A 16,350-nucleotide genomic window follows, 5' to 3' on the forward strand; every position below is an offset into this window, starting at 1 on the left:
TCTTCCACCAATGTGGGAGAAAGAGTAAACTTTCTAATTTGGGAGTACACTTTTTATTTTACTGTCTCCTTCCCTCCACCATTTTACTCTCCATTTTTCCATTCACATTTCTTTCATATACTATGAACCCAATAGTTGTGAAGGTAGCTATAGCTTGGTTGAGGAGGCAGAAGGTGGGTTTAGGTCTCGGGTCAAGGCCGGGTTCCAATCTTGGTTCAGGATTAGGTCGAGGTTAGGTCCCCAGTCGTGGTTGGGTTGATTGTCGAGTTTCATGTTAAAGGGAGTTCATCTTTAGAGCCAAGCCTCAGGGAGGCAGGTTGGTATATATGGATGTAGGCTAACGTCTTGTTTTACGAATGATAGTTTTTGAAGACCTTCCACATGATATATTGTATGGTAGTAGTTATATTAATGTATGGGAATATAACTACATGCGTAGATCAGCTAACATCATTTTAGTGCTAACATGTTCATGGGAATATAACTGCATGCCTAGATCAGCTAACATCATTTCAGTGGTAACATGTTCAATGATCATTTTTTTTTCAATCTTTATCACATTCTTTTCTATCTAGATAGTTAATGTCGATGTGCGCCTAACAAGAGAAAATTAGATGGGAGGTGACAAAAAAGTTTTTAAATTAAAAATGGTGATAACTTTGACCTTCATTTAAATTCTGATTAAGTTAATTAGGGTGTAAATGTAATTTTTAAAACTTTTAAACTTTTTAAAAAGTCCTCCAACTCTAAATTTCAAATTTTAAAATTTCCCCCCTTTTCTTATCTTTCAATCTTTTTGTTTTCTTCCTCCCTCCAAATTTCCTTCTCCCCATATTCTTCTTATTTTTTTCTCTCTCTAGATTTTCCTCTTCTTCCATCTTCTGTTCTTCTTTTTCTTTATCTTTTCATTTCGTTCTTCTTCCCTTTTTTAATCTTCATGCACTATTTTAAAAAAAAAAATTAAAAAGTTTGAAAAGAAAATTTTGATTTTTTTAAAAATGAATGAAGAAATAATTCAGCAAATTCAGCAACTATGAGAGTTGCTTCAGCAGCAACTACCATAATTGCTATAGCAGTTACGACAATTGCTGTAACAACTACTATTAGTTATTGTGTTACAAAAATTATCGAAGTTGCTACTTACTTAATTTCTGAAAAAAGATGTGGTTGGAGGAGGAGCCCACAAAAAGTGATATTTATGATAAAAGGGGAGGTGGTAGTGCTAGTGGTGACGTTGAATGAGAAGATGACATTTGTTGCAGTGTTGATAGAGACGGTGGTGGAGGAGAAAGAAGAAAAATAGGTGATAGTTATATAGAGGAGGAGATAATGGTGAATCTGAAAGAGGTGGCAATGATAGTGGTAGTGATAGTTGAGGAGGAGGCGGCGGCAACAAAAAGGGTGTGGAGGAATTGTGGTGATGGTGTAGGGATCTTTGTGTAAATATAATGTAGGAATCTTTGTGTAAATAATAATACTTGAGGGTTGTAAAATTAATGTCATTAACACTAATCTTAAAATTGTCACCTCTACTCAATATTTAAGACTTGTGTTACTCTTTTTTAGTTTTAAAACTTTTTTGTCTCCCTTAATTAATTTGCCCACCTAACAAATTGTACTAAATAGAATAATATAGGGCTAACATAAAATGTAATTTCATATATGAGCATCCGTGAAATCTTTCTTTTTATAGATCCTTGCTACTTGTCAAGGAGTTGTTTGGTACATGGACTAAATTATTCAGAAATTATAATCTTGCGATCATAATTGCTCCCATTCCAGAGATAGGATAGAATGATGCAAAGTTGGATGGCTATGACTAAGCGTGTGATAAATTTACAATGCATATCAAGAGATATCTCACCTAATTCCGCATGTCAAACGATCACTAGAGTTTACGTACAACAACAATAACAGATCCAGTGTATTCCCACAGAGAGGGGGTCTGGGGAGGGTAAAATGTACGCAATCCATACCGCTACCTCCGAGGAAATGGAGAGGTTGTTTTCGATAGACCCCCGGTTCAAGATATAGAACAATATACCAAGGTAGCATAACAAAAATCAAAGGTAAGAAATAGTAACACTAGATATCCGAGAAAAGGAAATAAGAGAAAAACGAACAAACAAAATAAGAAATAAGGAAAACGAATACCCATGTAGTAGTAACACACACTCACCGACCTAAGACACCTATCACACCCAACTCTCCTAACACCTAACCATAACCGACCCACTCACACTAGCCTTCTATCTTAATCCGTGACCTCCACATCTTCTTGTCTAGGATCATGATGCAGCTCCTGTCTAGAGTTTATGTACGTATTCATTTTAATAAAGGAAAAATAACATAACATACATCTTAACTTATTGTATTTACACAAACCCCTACTCTTACAAAGTAATTACAATATTCCAATTAATTATGTATCTTTATTTGATATATTGAAAACTAATTATGTATCTCAACAGATTCAAATTAAAAAAATATATATATCAGGAGCTAATTATGTATCTTTACAAAAAAAAAATGTATTTTCAGTGAATGTATTATGTATCTCGACAGACCCAAAATAAAAAAAATATATCGCGAGCTAATTATGTATCTTTACAATGAAAAATGTATTTTCATTGGATGTATCTAAAGTTGCTTATGTATCTCAACAAACCAAAATTAACATTTTCAGCAATTATGCAAAATATCAAAATTTTCTATAATGAAACTCTAAACTATCGGGATTTATGTTATTTGCCCAATAATAAACTTAAATAATCAAAATTATTTCAGAAATATACTTAAGAGACTATTTTGAATACATCATAAACATAAGGGACCATTTTCTCAACTTTACCCAACGCCCTGAAACACTACACTACCTATCCTCATTTATTACTCCCTGCATTCATTTCCCGCTTCTTTCACCTCCACTTAACCACCGCTGCTACCGGCGATGGCCGACAAGAATAAACGCCGGCGAGCCGACGCCGATTCCGATAACCGTCCATTCAAATCCAAACTAAAACCCGATTCCGTCATCCTCCAAACCCTAAAAACCCTAAAATCCTCCGCCGCCGCCTCCAAAACCCTAACCCTCTCCGACGTCGGCCTCTCCTCCACCTGCCGTGAAGTCTCCGATCTCCCAATCGATGAAGTCCAATCCGAAATCGAATCTCTCGCATATCGTATCGCCAGCTCCATTCTCTCCGGCGAAGGCTTCTCCTTCTCCGTCCCTTCCCGTTCCGCCGCTAATCAACTCTACGTATCCGAACTCGACCGCATTGTCCTCAAAGACAAATCATCAGTTCGAAACTTCGGTAACGTATCCACCGTTCGTAAAGCAACAATCACTCTCCGGATTCTCCAGCTTGTTCATCAGTTATGCACAAGTAACATACATGTAACTAAGCGTGATTTGTTCTACACGGATGTTAAGTTGTTTCAGGATCAGACGCAGTCTGATGGCGTTTTAGATGATATTTCGTGTATTGTGGGATGCACTAGATCGAGCCTGAATGTCGTTGCTGCTGAGAAGGGAGTTGTTGTAGGGAGGTTGATGTTTAGCGATAATGGAGATATGATTGATTGTACGAAAATGGGAATGGGAGGGAAAGCTATACCTCCGAATATCGATAGAGTTGGTGATATGCAGAGTGATGCATTGTACATACTGTTGGTTGAGAAAGATGCTGCGTTTATGAGATTGTCTGAAGATCGATTTTATAATCGATTTCCGTGCATTATTGTTACGGCAAAAGGGCAACCGGATGTGGCGACTAGGTTGTTTCTGAGGAAGATGAAGATGGAGTTGAATTTGCCAGTTCTAGCATTGGTGGACAGTGATCCATATGGGTTGAAGATATTGTCTGTATATGGGTGTGGATCGAAGAATATGTCGTATGATAGTGGGAACTTGACTACACCGGATATTAAGTGGTTGGGTATTAGACCGAGTGATTTGGATAAGTATAAGATACCGGAGCAATGTAGGTTGCCGATGACTGAACAAGATATTAAGACGGGGAAGGATTTGTTGGAGGAGGATTTTGTGAAGAAGAATCCGGCTTGGGTTGAAGAGTTGAATTTGATGGTGAAGACTAAGCAAAAGGCTGAGATTCAGGCGTTGAGTTCGTTTGGATTTCAGTATCTGTCTGAAGTGTATTTGCCATTGAAGCTTCAAGAACAAGATTGGATATGAGAGTTCAAATCTTGTTTAATTACTTGAATATTGTTGTGTTAATTCACTGTTAAAGTTAGACGTCTCTCGCTTATTGTTTTTATGGAGTTCATTGTTGTGTTAACCTGGGTTCTGTTATGTTTTTGAGTGGATAGGATGCTTTCTTTCTGCTTTGATTGCACTTCTTTTGGTCTACCAGAAACAACGCCCCAAAAGGTAGCGATAAGGCCAGGCCTGCGTATATCTTATTCTCCCAGATTGCGCTTGTAATGTTACAATAGGATACTTTCTTTGCTCCATGGCTATGCAACTTATGCTCTAATAGATGCAAAGATGATGCAAGAATATTGCAATGTTATGAAACAACTAATATAGTGTGACTACCACAAAATTCTAATTGGAACAATCAAATAAGAGCACAAGTATGAGAAGACATTATTTTCCTTCTGTTACTTTCGTCTACATTTGATGATAAAATGTGGAGTTTTCAGCTAGTGCTCTTGTCGAGTATACAACGGTATTCACTGCTAAAAGAATAAGGATCAAAGAACTCTACAAAAAAAAAACGAAGAGTTCATACAAACCTATGCACAACATGTTTCTCATCTATCATTGCACTGTAGAAGCATCTAACCTTCTTGTTAGCCAGGATTGCAGTGATTCCTTAGTTATCCTCAATTTCTGCAAAACCGCTGGTCTCCTAGTTGGAGAGTGAACATTTGCTCGTAAAGTAACTCTTTCTGTGTTTTCTTCCACATTTGAATGCCTGTCCGGATGGTGTATTGCATCCTGGTTTCTGTTGTTTCCAATTCTTGGTGCTGCTGAAATTACCTCAAGTCCCAAATCATGTTGCAAAAGTTTGATTATTGCTTCCTTAACTACACTTTCATGTTTGACAGCACGTATACCTACTTCTCGGACTCCTAGAAAGATTTGCACGTCATCTTTAATTGAATCTCCTGTAACCAAAACCCCCATGTTTTCAAATTCATTGTAATGTTATGCAGGTTTGTACACTACTATGGATCGTTGATCACAACCACTTGTATGTTGAAATGCACCACCAGTTGTAGTAAAAAGGCGTATAGCCCTTGTAATTTCTCACCTGCAGTGTACTTCTCTCTGATCATTCTCAAAACCGCAAGAACCACTATCCGGGCTTCAACCTGTCAGACAATATGTTTAGCTATGAACGTTCCCCACAAAGATCAGATGATTGTATAAGACATCCTCCTAACAAGATAATGATATTTTGGAATGATATAGGTCACAACAGTGAACCCAGAGAAACATGTTCTATTTATTTCTCCAGAAATCTTTTATGCGAATATCTAGCTAGAACCTCTTTACCTTACTAAGCCCCCGAACGTTAATGGATATACTATTTGCACTGTCCTTCTGCAAGTGTTCTGCAACTTTCTCGAGAATCATACTTTCAGGGCCTAAATCGGTTCTGTTTCGAGCGCTGAAGCTGTACTTCCTCTGATTATCATTTTGGATTACGCCTTCACACCACTGCTCAATTAGTTGCTTGAGATAGTAATCATTGGGTTTATACCTGCAATGTTTATGAAGAGCAAATTCAAACTCATGAGTATCATTAAGTGGATTCTTTCCTTAGACCGATGGTAATGCTGATGGCACAAAATGAACCCAAAACGCACGCAAAGGAAGAGAGGAGTCTCATCTGCTATTGGAAATTGATGTGCCTCCCAACTGAAACTTGTATATGCTCTACATATAGTTCAGCTAATAAATAAACAAAATAGAAAATCTACTTACTCTTTTAAATTGGGAACTACCGGCCTTGGTGTCTTAAAACTAAATGAAGAGCAAACTAAGACGTCCCAACATGAAATTGTCTCAAAATCCTTCATGACACCTCCCAAGCATGGCTTTCACATACTTACCTCTGTGATTCACGTCTCTTTTATCCTAAGGACCCTTGAAATTGCACGTTCTCATATCAACACTCCACGTGCACCGAAAATGGAATTAATAACAACAACATTAGGAGTTCGAGAAGGTTCAATTGGCCGAAATGAATTTTCCCAGCGTAATCCCACAGTGGGGCCTGGGGAGTAGATTGTGCGCAGACCTTACCCCTACCTTGGAAGTAGAGAGGCCAACTGTTAATGGTTCCATGTCGTTCAATAAACCACATTGGATTTCCATAGCAAGATCATGATGAATTCACTTGATATTAATTACATAGGAATGAGTCTGCACTAGCAAATGGCTTATGAAGATGATCATTACTGCTTCAAGATGCCAGTTTTTCTCTCTTTACTTCCAAAGTCTTAACCTTTCCGCTTACTGTACTTTTTGGTTTGTCCGGAGCAGGCTCTGGTGCCCATTTAACCCGTCCAAAGGGAAAGAAGAGCACATTTAATTTTAAATAAAAATTAAAAAACAGGTGCCAATCCATCAGAATGGAATTTCTCAGACTGCAAGGGAAAATCAAAGTAGAAGAAGAGGGACATTATGCCTAAAAGATTTCAAGTTACATACCCTGCTTTCCGCATTTCCTGATATATAGCTAAGCATTGTTGTACTTCCTGTAAAGATCCATATCGGCTACGAGCTCTAAGAAGTGTATTATATGTGACCTACAAAATGTTATAGAGGTCATACAGCTGATCCAATCGACATGTGAGCACCTAAGTACCAAATCAATTGATGCCATTTTAAGTGCAAGCTAGACGAATTAACTCACCATATTTGGTTTTATCTGATATCTTTTCATTGCTGCAAACAATGAAAATGCACTCTTGAAATCTTTATTTTCCACGCAAACCTGTGAAGTGAAGAGGAACAAACAATACAAGAATCAATCATATCAACCTTATTTGACTGCATCTTCAAAAGTTTTCATTAAGTAATATGCCATTAAAAAGGAAGAAAGATTAGAACCTTGATAATTGTTGTATAGGTTACCACATCAGGTTGAATACCAGCCTCTCGCATGGCTCTCAAAATCTGCATTTCCATGAAATAATTATAATTCAGATTGCGGTAAAAGCCTTTTTCTATGACAACTGCATATTTCATACCATTTTTTTATGGGATCATATGTTTTCTGTCTATTCTTCAAGTTGTGCACATAAACCTGACTTTGAAGAATTTATGTCCAAGAATGGAACCTTATACTAAAAGTTTTGGAGGAAGAAAGTCTTGTGCTTTGCGCATGACCATTCTGTTAGTCTTTTCACATTTATCTTCACTTTTTATCTATTATTTTTTTAATAACTGAGAAACCCCTGGGGTTCAGTGGTGCAAAATTGAAACTTGATGGATAATGGGCTCGCCTGCTCTTCAGTTATTTATCTATTCATATGTGAATTAACTCATCAACTAATACACTTAATGCAGTATTACATGTTAGTTTTTATTTTCAAAATAATTTCTACAGTAAACTTGTTTTGTTTTTAAATGTAATGTGTATGTCTCTCAAATTAAATGAAAAATTAAAAAATAGCACAACGTGCATGCGAACTGAGGGAAGTGGACTCCAACGGTTGCACAAAGTGATAGCTTAGTTTGGTGCAGTTCATCTTTAAATAAAAAGACCAGCTAAATATGATCTAACTGCCAAGTTACCCTTTACTCAAAAAAAAAAAGAAAAAAGAAAAGATCTAACTGTCATCTTCCTGTTACTGTTAGATGAAATAGACTAAATTACCTGCAGAGCACCCTCTACATTTCCTGAGCCTCCACAGATGTCAATCAAAATAGACCAGCTTATATTGTTGGGAGAAAGACCTACTTTCTTCATCTCTTCCATCAAAGCTTTCGCTCGGTAATAATCACTTCCGCAGGCCTTCATCAGAATATTATAGGTAGCAGTAGTAGGTCTAAAAGGAACCCTCGTAGAGAAACGTCCATGAGGTGAAGCAGATGTATGGGTGGGTATACTAGCAGAAACCATAAGTTTGGGGGAGAGATTACTATTATTTTTCATCTTGCTACCAAAATCTTCACAATTGTCCTTCGGCAGCGCATGTTCCTTCCAGGACCTGAATAGCCGAAAGGCCCTGTCGTATTGACAGGCTTCAACACACGCATGAAGAAGAATGTTGTAACATTGTGAATTAGGTTCACAACCAGCCTGAAGCATCTCTTCAAATAGCTGAATGGCTTGGTCTACCAGGCCTGCATTGGCACAGGCACTGACCAATGAAGACCAAGTGACAATGTTGGGAGTGACGCCAGCCGATAGCATATCTTTTTTTATTTCAAGTGCCATCTGCCACATTCTTGCATCTGCAAATACCTATATAATCAAAACAGAGAACATGAATATGTTCTTTTTTGGGGATAAGTCAAGAAGTATCATTTATTAACACAAAGTCGATGTAAAAAAAAAAATGTGCAAGACGTTATCTGGCACTGCTTGAGTCATACATTGTCTACCAAAATACAACTGAAATAAAAAATATCTTAGTGCTTTCTACATAATATTCACTATGTAATGATGAGAAATAGAGGATGTAACTATGTAATCACAGAGTATCACACAACAGCTGTGCAGAAACAATTCGGAGATGGTAAGACCAGTAAATGTGTTATTTAATTTCTGTATCCATGTTTAAAAAAAAAAACACTCCATTTTTTACTATTAATCAATAAGCCCTTTACCTCTAGTACAATATAGTAAAGTGAGATATTCAGTCACAGAGGCACTTTGACATCTCAAGTTATATATTGCAGAAAGAAATTGAATTCGTAGCTTCTTTTTGGTAGTTATGGTCGACATCATGTATAAATTCCACAAGAAGTTTTTAGATGTTTAAAATGGTTCTTGCTTAACCTGAAGGCCCCAGTTATACCTTAATTAAAGTGCTGTATGTGAAGACATCCAATTTCAATGCTCCTGCCATTTCTAAATGCTTTAGTTCCCCATAAATTTCTTTGGCCAGATCAACTCTTGTAGCAAGACAGCATGACTTCAGAAGGATATTATAAGATGTCAAATCAGCTGGAACACCTAGTTTCTGAATGACAAGAAACAAAGTGAATAAAAAACACTCCTCATCAGTATTTTCAGCTAACAAATTATGAAAAAGAAACAAGATCCAATGCCCAACTACAAATCACAAAAGAGAGCAGAAATAGGAAAACAAATACTTTGGAAGACACATTTAGATATCTTTAGTACAAGCCAAACTTCACTAATGTAGATGCACTAAGAAACAAATTGAAAATTAAAACAAGATTCACGTTGTGCCAGCAGAAAACTAACTTTAGATTGTAAATGGGATTTGTTTGGGAAAAGGGAAAGGACTTGGAGGAATAAAGTGGGTTATTCCCCTTATTAAGTCAGGAAGTGAAAGAGTGCTACGAAGCAGTCCATCTCAGTTTCCCAAACTCTCCTGGAATTTAATGGAAAGGAGAAGTGAGACAAACTTCCTTTCTAGTTGTGCCAACAGCTAGAGGACCATTAACAATGGACACTTCACCTTATGGAAGAACAATTAAAACTTCCCCTAATGAAACTAAACTAGTGGTTAAGACTAAAGAACATCCATCCCTTCGTTACTGGACAATGAACCTCCTTTTTTTTCCGGCACGAGCCACACTTGCCGATGTAGTGCATGTGTACTTTGTGATGTGGAAGAAAGAGAGTAAGGAAAGGCTTACTTGCATTTGCTTGTATATGTCCAAGGTGTAACTCAAGTCACAGGAATTTACATTCATGAGGCTGTTGAAGACATAAATGTTTGGTGTAAACTTGCTAGTGATTAACCCCTGCACTGAAATTTAATGTTACAGATGCATGAATCAACCAAGAACAAAAGCCGAAATACAACCAGAATAAAGGTAAAAGATCATTCAACTTGTTCCTTTGTAAGTTTGTTTGATAATGACCTCCACCTACTCTGTAAAATATTGTCAAAGAGGAGAGGTGCTTATTTATCTAATTATGTGTTCGGTAATCAGTAATCCAGGATATGGGCAGGCCAAAATTTTGTATGGGCATCACAGGTAGCAGTGAGACTCACACTTGAAAGTTGAGACCAGTATCCAGTTGGACTCCGTTCTGAATTACATGCTCTAACTTCTATAGAAGCTTAACTTATTAAAGAAGGGAGAATTATTAGTTAATTATTCGACAAATTCAAAAAAAAAAAGTGTTCCGTTTTGTAATTAAACCAAAAACGAAATCAAGGATATTCTGACTTTCTTTACTGTGCAGGATGCACCAGACAACCATATTATTAACCAAATCCCTTCTTACTCATGACAAAAAAATGATTATGCAAAATGGACTTTTCAACAAAATCTTAGGGAAATGACGAGGTTTTTTTTCTCAGAGAATTGGATCACCTGTAACCTTCCTCTCCTTTTTTTGGACAAGTAAAGGGGAATTTATTGATTGCCAGCATTAAGTCTTGGGTTGCCTTAACAGGAAATCGAATTTATTTGTCAGAAGCACAAGTTTATCTAAGATTCACAAGGTGTGCAATATACCTCATATATGGACCTGGACTTCAAGTAGTCACCACAAAGACCACAAACATCTATTATTGCACGGTAGATATACAAATTCGGGGTGTCCTCATTCTGCTTGGATGCTTCAAAGACAGTTAGCGCAGATGCCAAATCGCCTTTCTTCCCAAATTCAAGAATTACGGTACAGATCAGAACGTCCACATGTGGAAAAAAATGTGCATACCTGCAGAGTCATGAATTAACTTGCACAGTAAAGACATGGCAAGTAATCACAGTTTTTCTAATATAGCAGTATGTGTAAAGCATTTCTCCATCCGTTATAAACCAAGAGAATCGAACTTCCAAGCACAAAAAAAGAGAAACCATTAATTGGATAATACATGAAGGAAATTGACAAGTAGATGGAGCAAACAAAGTTCAAGACCAGGGCGAGAAAGTGGATCAACCAACCAAACATAAGATATCTGGAGCTTCTACTGAAGTGAACTAACAGACAACAGCTCCAGTCAAGAAAATCATTCTTATTATGCAGGTATGTTGTATATCCCCTGCAGCGGCTCAATTCAGTCACAAGCAACAAAGAGTAGATGAAAGAGTTTCTTCCCCATTCTTTTGATCATTAAAAAAACGAGTTCTAACCCTATCCAAGAAATACTAAGAACGAAGGCCCATTAATGGGACTAACAACCATCACTGTGTTATTGACACGTTACTTATATTCAACTGAAGAGGCTTTGGCCCTCACCATAACAAATGTACGGAAAAGAAAAAGTCACTAGTCTAACTCCTTCCCTGGAGGATGTCTCAAAGATGGTACACTAAAAAGTTGTCATTTGGGAAAATTGGGAGTTCTCCTAAACTGGAGAATGGAGATACTATCAAACGCGTACTTACCCCTACACCATCATACAATTTTCTGATTTTTTTTTTTTTAAAAAAGGGACTCTTGAAAAATAGCAAGTAAGCCTTAAATCCAAACAAGTTGTTGTCGCCAAAAGAGATGAGCTTGAAAACCAACAAGCTCCATCAAAACAATGCCAATATATGAAGAGAATGGTAGAAAAAGGTCCTAATCTTATCCTAATTCCTTATTTATATTTCGAGGAAAAAAGAATCTTAAAACCATATTCTGGAGCATATCTACTAAAGATGTACAAGCACCAATGAGCATTTTGGTAGATCCCAATCCTTCCGTAAGCACTATCTTACCTGTATTTACTTTAAAGTGAACTTCTTGTGTCTTGGTCAACTTGTGTGTACCTCTACTAATCCACAATATACATACTACCTCCCACCAATATAGCTACAGGATAACTATCTCCACTAAGATTGGCGGATAGAAAAAAATTGCACATGTTTTTTCTTTCTGGGGGGATTTGAATCTCACTTGTGGGATTTTATTGGTAGGTCGTTGTTGTTGGGGATTTGAACCAACTCCCATGGCTTTTTCCGCTTCATTGACCGCTAGGCCACACATTTGGTGAACATATCTCTATGTTTTAATGTCCATTTAACAAACGAAGTATTTTTATTCATGCCACCTGTTAGTCAAACACATACTAGATGATTGATTTCTGAATATGGCTACAAATGTATATACCCTCCTCACAAAAAATATGAGAAAATTAACAAATCTCTACTTACAAGAATCATTCTATGAAGGCCAAAAATGATATTTCAGATAAACGTAATAAGCAAAAGTGTTTTAAGGGAGTCACCATTACTAGACATATTTGACTGCATTACTTGAGAGAGTGAACCAAAACACCAACTCTAAGAGGTCTATGTGAAGATTGGGAATTTAAAGCTAAGTGTATCATTGGTAGAGCGTCTAAACACAATAAACATTTCGGCATTCCAATAAGATAATAGGCAAATACATATCTTAGGCCCATTGAGTTTGTCAAAACAACTTAAGGCGTGCTGCACCACAGAAAAGGATAAAAGGAAAATGCTTAATGATATACTTGTATCATACCCCCACTTAGGGGAAATATACTAGATCTGTTGTTGCTGTATATACTTGTTTCATACTCATAAAAAACAATTATTTTATTAGTAATTTATGAAAAAACATCTACATATTATTTTTGTACAATCATCTGGATGGAGCATGGATTACATATCAAGAACATTTCAAATTCATGCCAAATTGGAAAAACTAATACCTTACTGCTGCATTTGGCTTTCTTTGGCTGACACAAAGTCTTAGAATCTCAGATGGCTTCACTAAATCCTTAATTGGCATACCACACCCTGAAGCAGTAGCATATGTAAAAAATATCAAATGCCGATGTATTTATCAAATTTTTCAAGAGCAACAACAACAACAAACCCAGCGTATTCCGACCTAGTGGGGTCTTGGGGGGGGGGGGGGGGGGGGGGGGGGGGGGGGGGGGGTGAGGCGGTTAAAATGTACGCCGTCCACTACCTCCGAGGAAGTAGAGAGGTTGTTTGCGATACAACAACAAAAAATTTTCAACAGCGGAGAAAATAAATTGGCTATAAGCAATTCAAGAAAATCTCTAAATTTTAAGCATTTCCACCGTTTTAGATAGACTAGAATGTGGTTAACAACTCAAGCACTGTTCATTTTTGCCCTTAACTTAGATCAACAAATTAAGAGTTGGAAACATATTATATCTGGGGACAGAGCTAGGTAGGGCCAACGGGTTCATCTAAACCCCCATCAAAAAGAAAATTGCACTATTTATACATGATTAAAATTAATTTTTTATGCATATATAGTTGAAACCCCTTTGAGTTCTTCGTGTGTTTGCTTCTTTCATATTTTGAACCTCATTATGAAAGTCACCGACTATATCTTGTATATATCCATTTAGAAAGACCTTAATAGTAATTTGGAACACAATGAAGAGCATAAATATTAACACAAAATTATACCTTTAAGAGTTTCCATCAAGCTCACAACTTCCTCGATTTGGCCACATTCCATAGTCCGCCTACACTCTTGAGAAAGTGCATTTACAGCAGCTCCATCAAGCAGCTTTGAAGGATCAATTCCAAGCTGCTGAGCACCATTCAGAAGCTCAACAATGCTCCCTATCTTTCCTTCTTCAAGCAGACGAACAATCCCAGCCGAAACAAGCTTCACATTCAACAAATCCACGAATTCTGCTGCATTCACTCCCGAAACCACAATGCTCTCCGCGATCATCAACAAATCATTGAACCTACCATCCTGGGCAAGCTTCGACGCCAACTCGGCATAGTATTTGAGACTATTACAGTTACCTGTAGAGGCAGAGCCACCATTTGAAGTTTATGGGGTTCTAAATTTAGTCATTAAATATTTATTTTACTTTTTCCAGAGTTGAATTTTCATGTTTGGTCATAAAATTCAGGAATTCAACTTCAAAGTTGTTTTTACTTTTTTCGCTCCAAATCACAAGTAAAAATTCAAAAAACAACTCTAATTTGTATTCATTGCCAAACAGGTTCTTAGCTAAAAACAACTTTTTTCAAATTTCACAATTTTCATGGTCAAACATGCCCTTAGTTATGTTAACTTAGTACATAAAAGGATCCTTTTAATACAAATACTCCTATCATTTTAATTTGTTTATCTAATTTTGACTCGGCACAGAGTTAAAAGTAAAGAAGACTTCTGAATATATGTGGGTTTAAACTAAAAATATGTATAATACACCAAAATATCCTTTAATCTTGTGATCTCAAATATACTAGGTCGAAAGTTGAAATTAAAAAATTATTACTTCCTCCATTTCAAAAAAAAAAATGACCTATTTTTCCTTTTTGGCAATATTTTAATTTCAACTTTCCATGTGACATTTTTAAGACCACAAGATTAAAGGACAGTTTGATACATGACATAATTGCTTTTTGCGGATGATGTAGTCTTGATTGATGAGACACATAGTGGAGTTAATGCTAAATTGGAGGTTTGGAGGAAAACTCTTGAGTCTAAAGGGTTTAGGTTGAGTAGGTCCAAGACGGAATATTTGGAGTGTAAGTTCAGCGAGGTGTCTCATGAGTCCGATGTGGTTGTTAAGCTTGATACTCATTCTATAAGTAAGAGAGATAGTTTCAAGTGTCTAGGGTCTATGATTCCGGAGAATGAAGAGATTGACAAAGATGTCACTCATCGGATTGAGATAGGGTGGATGAAATGGAGGCTCGCCTCTGGAATCTTGTGTGACAAAAAGGTACCTCCCAAACTTAAAGGCAAGTTCTACAGAGTGGTGGTTAGACCGGCGTTGTTGTATAGGGCGGAATGTTGGCCTGTTAAGAAGGCCCACATCCAGAAGATGAAGGTAGCGGAAATGAGAATGCTTAGGTGGATATGCGGGTGTACTAGGAAAGACAGGATTAGAAATGAGGTTATTCGAGAGAAGGTGGGTGTGGCTTCGGTGGAAGCCAAGATGAGGGAAGCGAGGTTGAGATGGTTCGGTCATGTGATGAGGAGGAGCACGGATGCCCCAGTGAGGAGGTGTGAGAGGTTGGCTAGGTATGGTTTCAAAGCGTGGTAGAGGTAGACCGAAGAAATATTGGAGGGAGGTGATTAGACATGACATGAAGCAGCTCCAGCTTACCGAGGACCCTGGATAGGAAGTTAAGGAGGAGGCAGATTAGGGTAGAAGGTTAGTCTGAGTTTAGGGTATGGTATCTTTTGGTTTGTTACTTGGAGTATTTTGTTTATGCTATTATTGAGTTTGCTAATCCCTATTATATCTTGTTCTTTTAATATTCTTACTATTACCATTCGTTATCTTAGATTGTTCTATTTTGAGCCGGGAGTCTACCGAAAACAGCCTCTCCATCTCACATTTGAGGTGGTGGTATGGACTGTTTGTTGTACATAACTTTAATTTAGAACAACAAAATTCAAAAGTCTTTCTTTATTTTCTTAAACTTCATGTCAAGTCAAACTACATAGTTCTTTTTGAAACAGAGTTGGACCAATGCTACTGCGTCTAGCCAAACACAAGTCTAATTTTTATTCATGGCCAAACACAACTGCAATTGCAATTTCTACTCTGAAAACAAAAACTAATTTTGTTTTTCAAATAATCACAATTTTAATGGCCAAACACAATTCCAATTTCTACTCTGAAAACAAAAACTATTTTTTTTTTTCAAATACGCACAATTTTCATGGCCAAAAAGGCCTTAGTGTGAGTACAAACATAATGAATGAATTTCTTTTAAAAACAAATACTATTATATAACCAAAAAAGCTACTAAGTTCGTCGGAACAAACACGTACCGTGATTAGCTGAAGGGGAATCCCATCGTAGTGTGTATAGCAGTGGAGATTGAGAATTAATGAAGCGAGATAGAGAATGATTGGGCTTTTGTTTGGGCCTGAATTTGGGCTTGGGCTTGGCGGTGGTGCGGTGGTGGGAAGGAGGAGTAGAGGAGGAATTGGGCGGGAGAGTAATGGAAGAAGATGGAAGTATTACCAGTGCTTCTCTCATTACTTCCTAGCCAATTCTTTTTTTTTTTTTTTCTCTTTTCTTTTCTGTCAAGTCCATTTGTAAATTGTAAATATATTTTGAGGGTATTGGGATTGAATTTGAAAGGCTCAGGAGTTTGCCCATTGTTGTTTAGTTTTTGTGAGGAAATGATTATTTAAAATGAAATTCATTTATTGTTGGGTAGGAAGAGCATATAAAGCTATTATTCCCTCCGTTTAAAAAAAAAACAATGAATCTTCTATCTCATCACAGGATTTAAAAAAA

At 37.0% G+C, this 16,350-nt stretch overlaps 2 protein-coding genes across 2 annotated transcripts; one reads left to right on the forward strand and one right to left on the reverse strand.

The window, feature by feature from the left end:
• Positions 1-2,833: 2,833 nt before the first annotated feature.
• LOC107842926 (DNA topoisomerase 6 subunit A) lies at positions 2,834-4,298 on the forward strand. The gene has a single exon (XM_016686979.2). The coding sequence runs from the start codon at positions 2,951-2,953 to the stop codon at positions 4,193-4,195; it is 1,245 nt and encodes a 414-aa protein (XP_016542465.2). The 5' UTR covers positions 2,834-2,950; the 3' UTR covers positions 4,196-4,298.
• Positions 4,299-4,585: 287 nt separating this feature from the next.
• On the reverse strand, positions 4,586-16,249 carry LOC107842925 (pentatricopeptide repeat-containing protein At5g02830, chloroplastic). The gene is made up of 13 exons (XM_016686978.2): positions 15,876-16,249; positions 13,532-13,882; positions 12,796-12,883; positions 10,646-10,850; positions 9,815-9,922; positions 9,004-9,168; positions 7,857-8,447; positions 7,088-7,153; positions 6,891-6,971; positions 6,686-6,783; positions 5,525-5,732; positions 5,280-5,340; positions 4,586-5,133 (listed from the first exon to the last, which is right to left on the reverse strand). Exons 1-13 carry the CDS (start codon positions 16,084-16,086, stop codon positions 4,784-4,786), a joined length of 2,583 nt encoding a protein of 860 aa, XP_016542464.1. The 5' UTR covers positions 16,087-16,249; the 3' UTR covers positions 4,586-4,783.
• Between the last annotated feature and the right edge of the window lie 101 nt (positions 16,250-16,350).

Source organism: Capsicum annuum, chromosome 9 (assembly GCF_002878395.1).
Source record: "Capsicum annuum cultivar UCD-10X-F1 chromosome 9, UCD10Xv1.1, whole genome shotgun sequence".
Classification (NCBI taxonomy): Eukaryota; Viridiplantae; Streptophyta; class Magnoliopsida; order Solanales; family Solanaceae; genus Capsicum; species Capsicum annuum.

What these genes read in the sequence shown, in the direction of transcription:
- LOC107842926 (XM_016686979.2), top strand. Translation starts at nt 2,951, where the DNA reads ATGGCCGACAAGAATAAACGCCGGCGAGCCGACGCCGATTCCGATAAC.
- LOC107842925 (XM_016686978.2), bottom strand. Translation starts at nt 16,086, where the DNA reads ATGAGAGAAGCACTGGTAATACTTCCATCTTCTTCCATTACTCTCCCG. An exon ending in ACATATACAAGCAAATGCAA is followed by an intron (nt 9,169 to 9,814) that starts GTAAGCCTTTCC and finishes CTTGTCATTCAG; the next exon opens with AAACTAGGTGTTCCAGCTGA. An exon ending in ATGTAGAGGGTGCTCTGCAG is followed by an intron (nt 7,154 to 7,856) that starts GTAATTTAGTCT and finishes ATGGAAATGCAG; the next exon opens with ATTTTGAGAGCCATGCGAGA.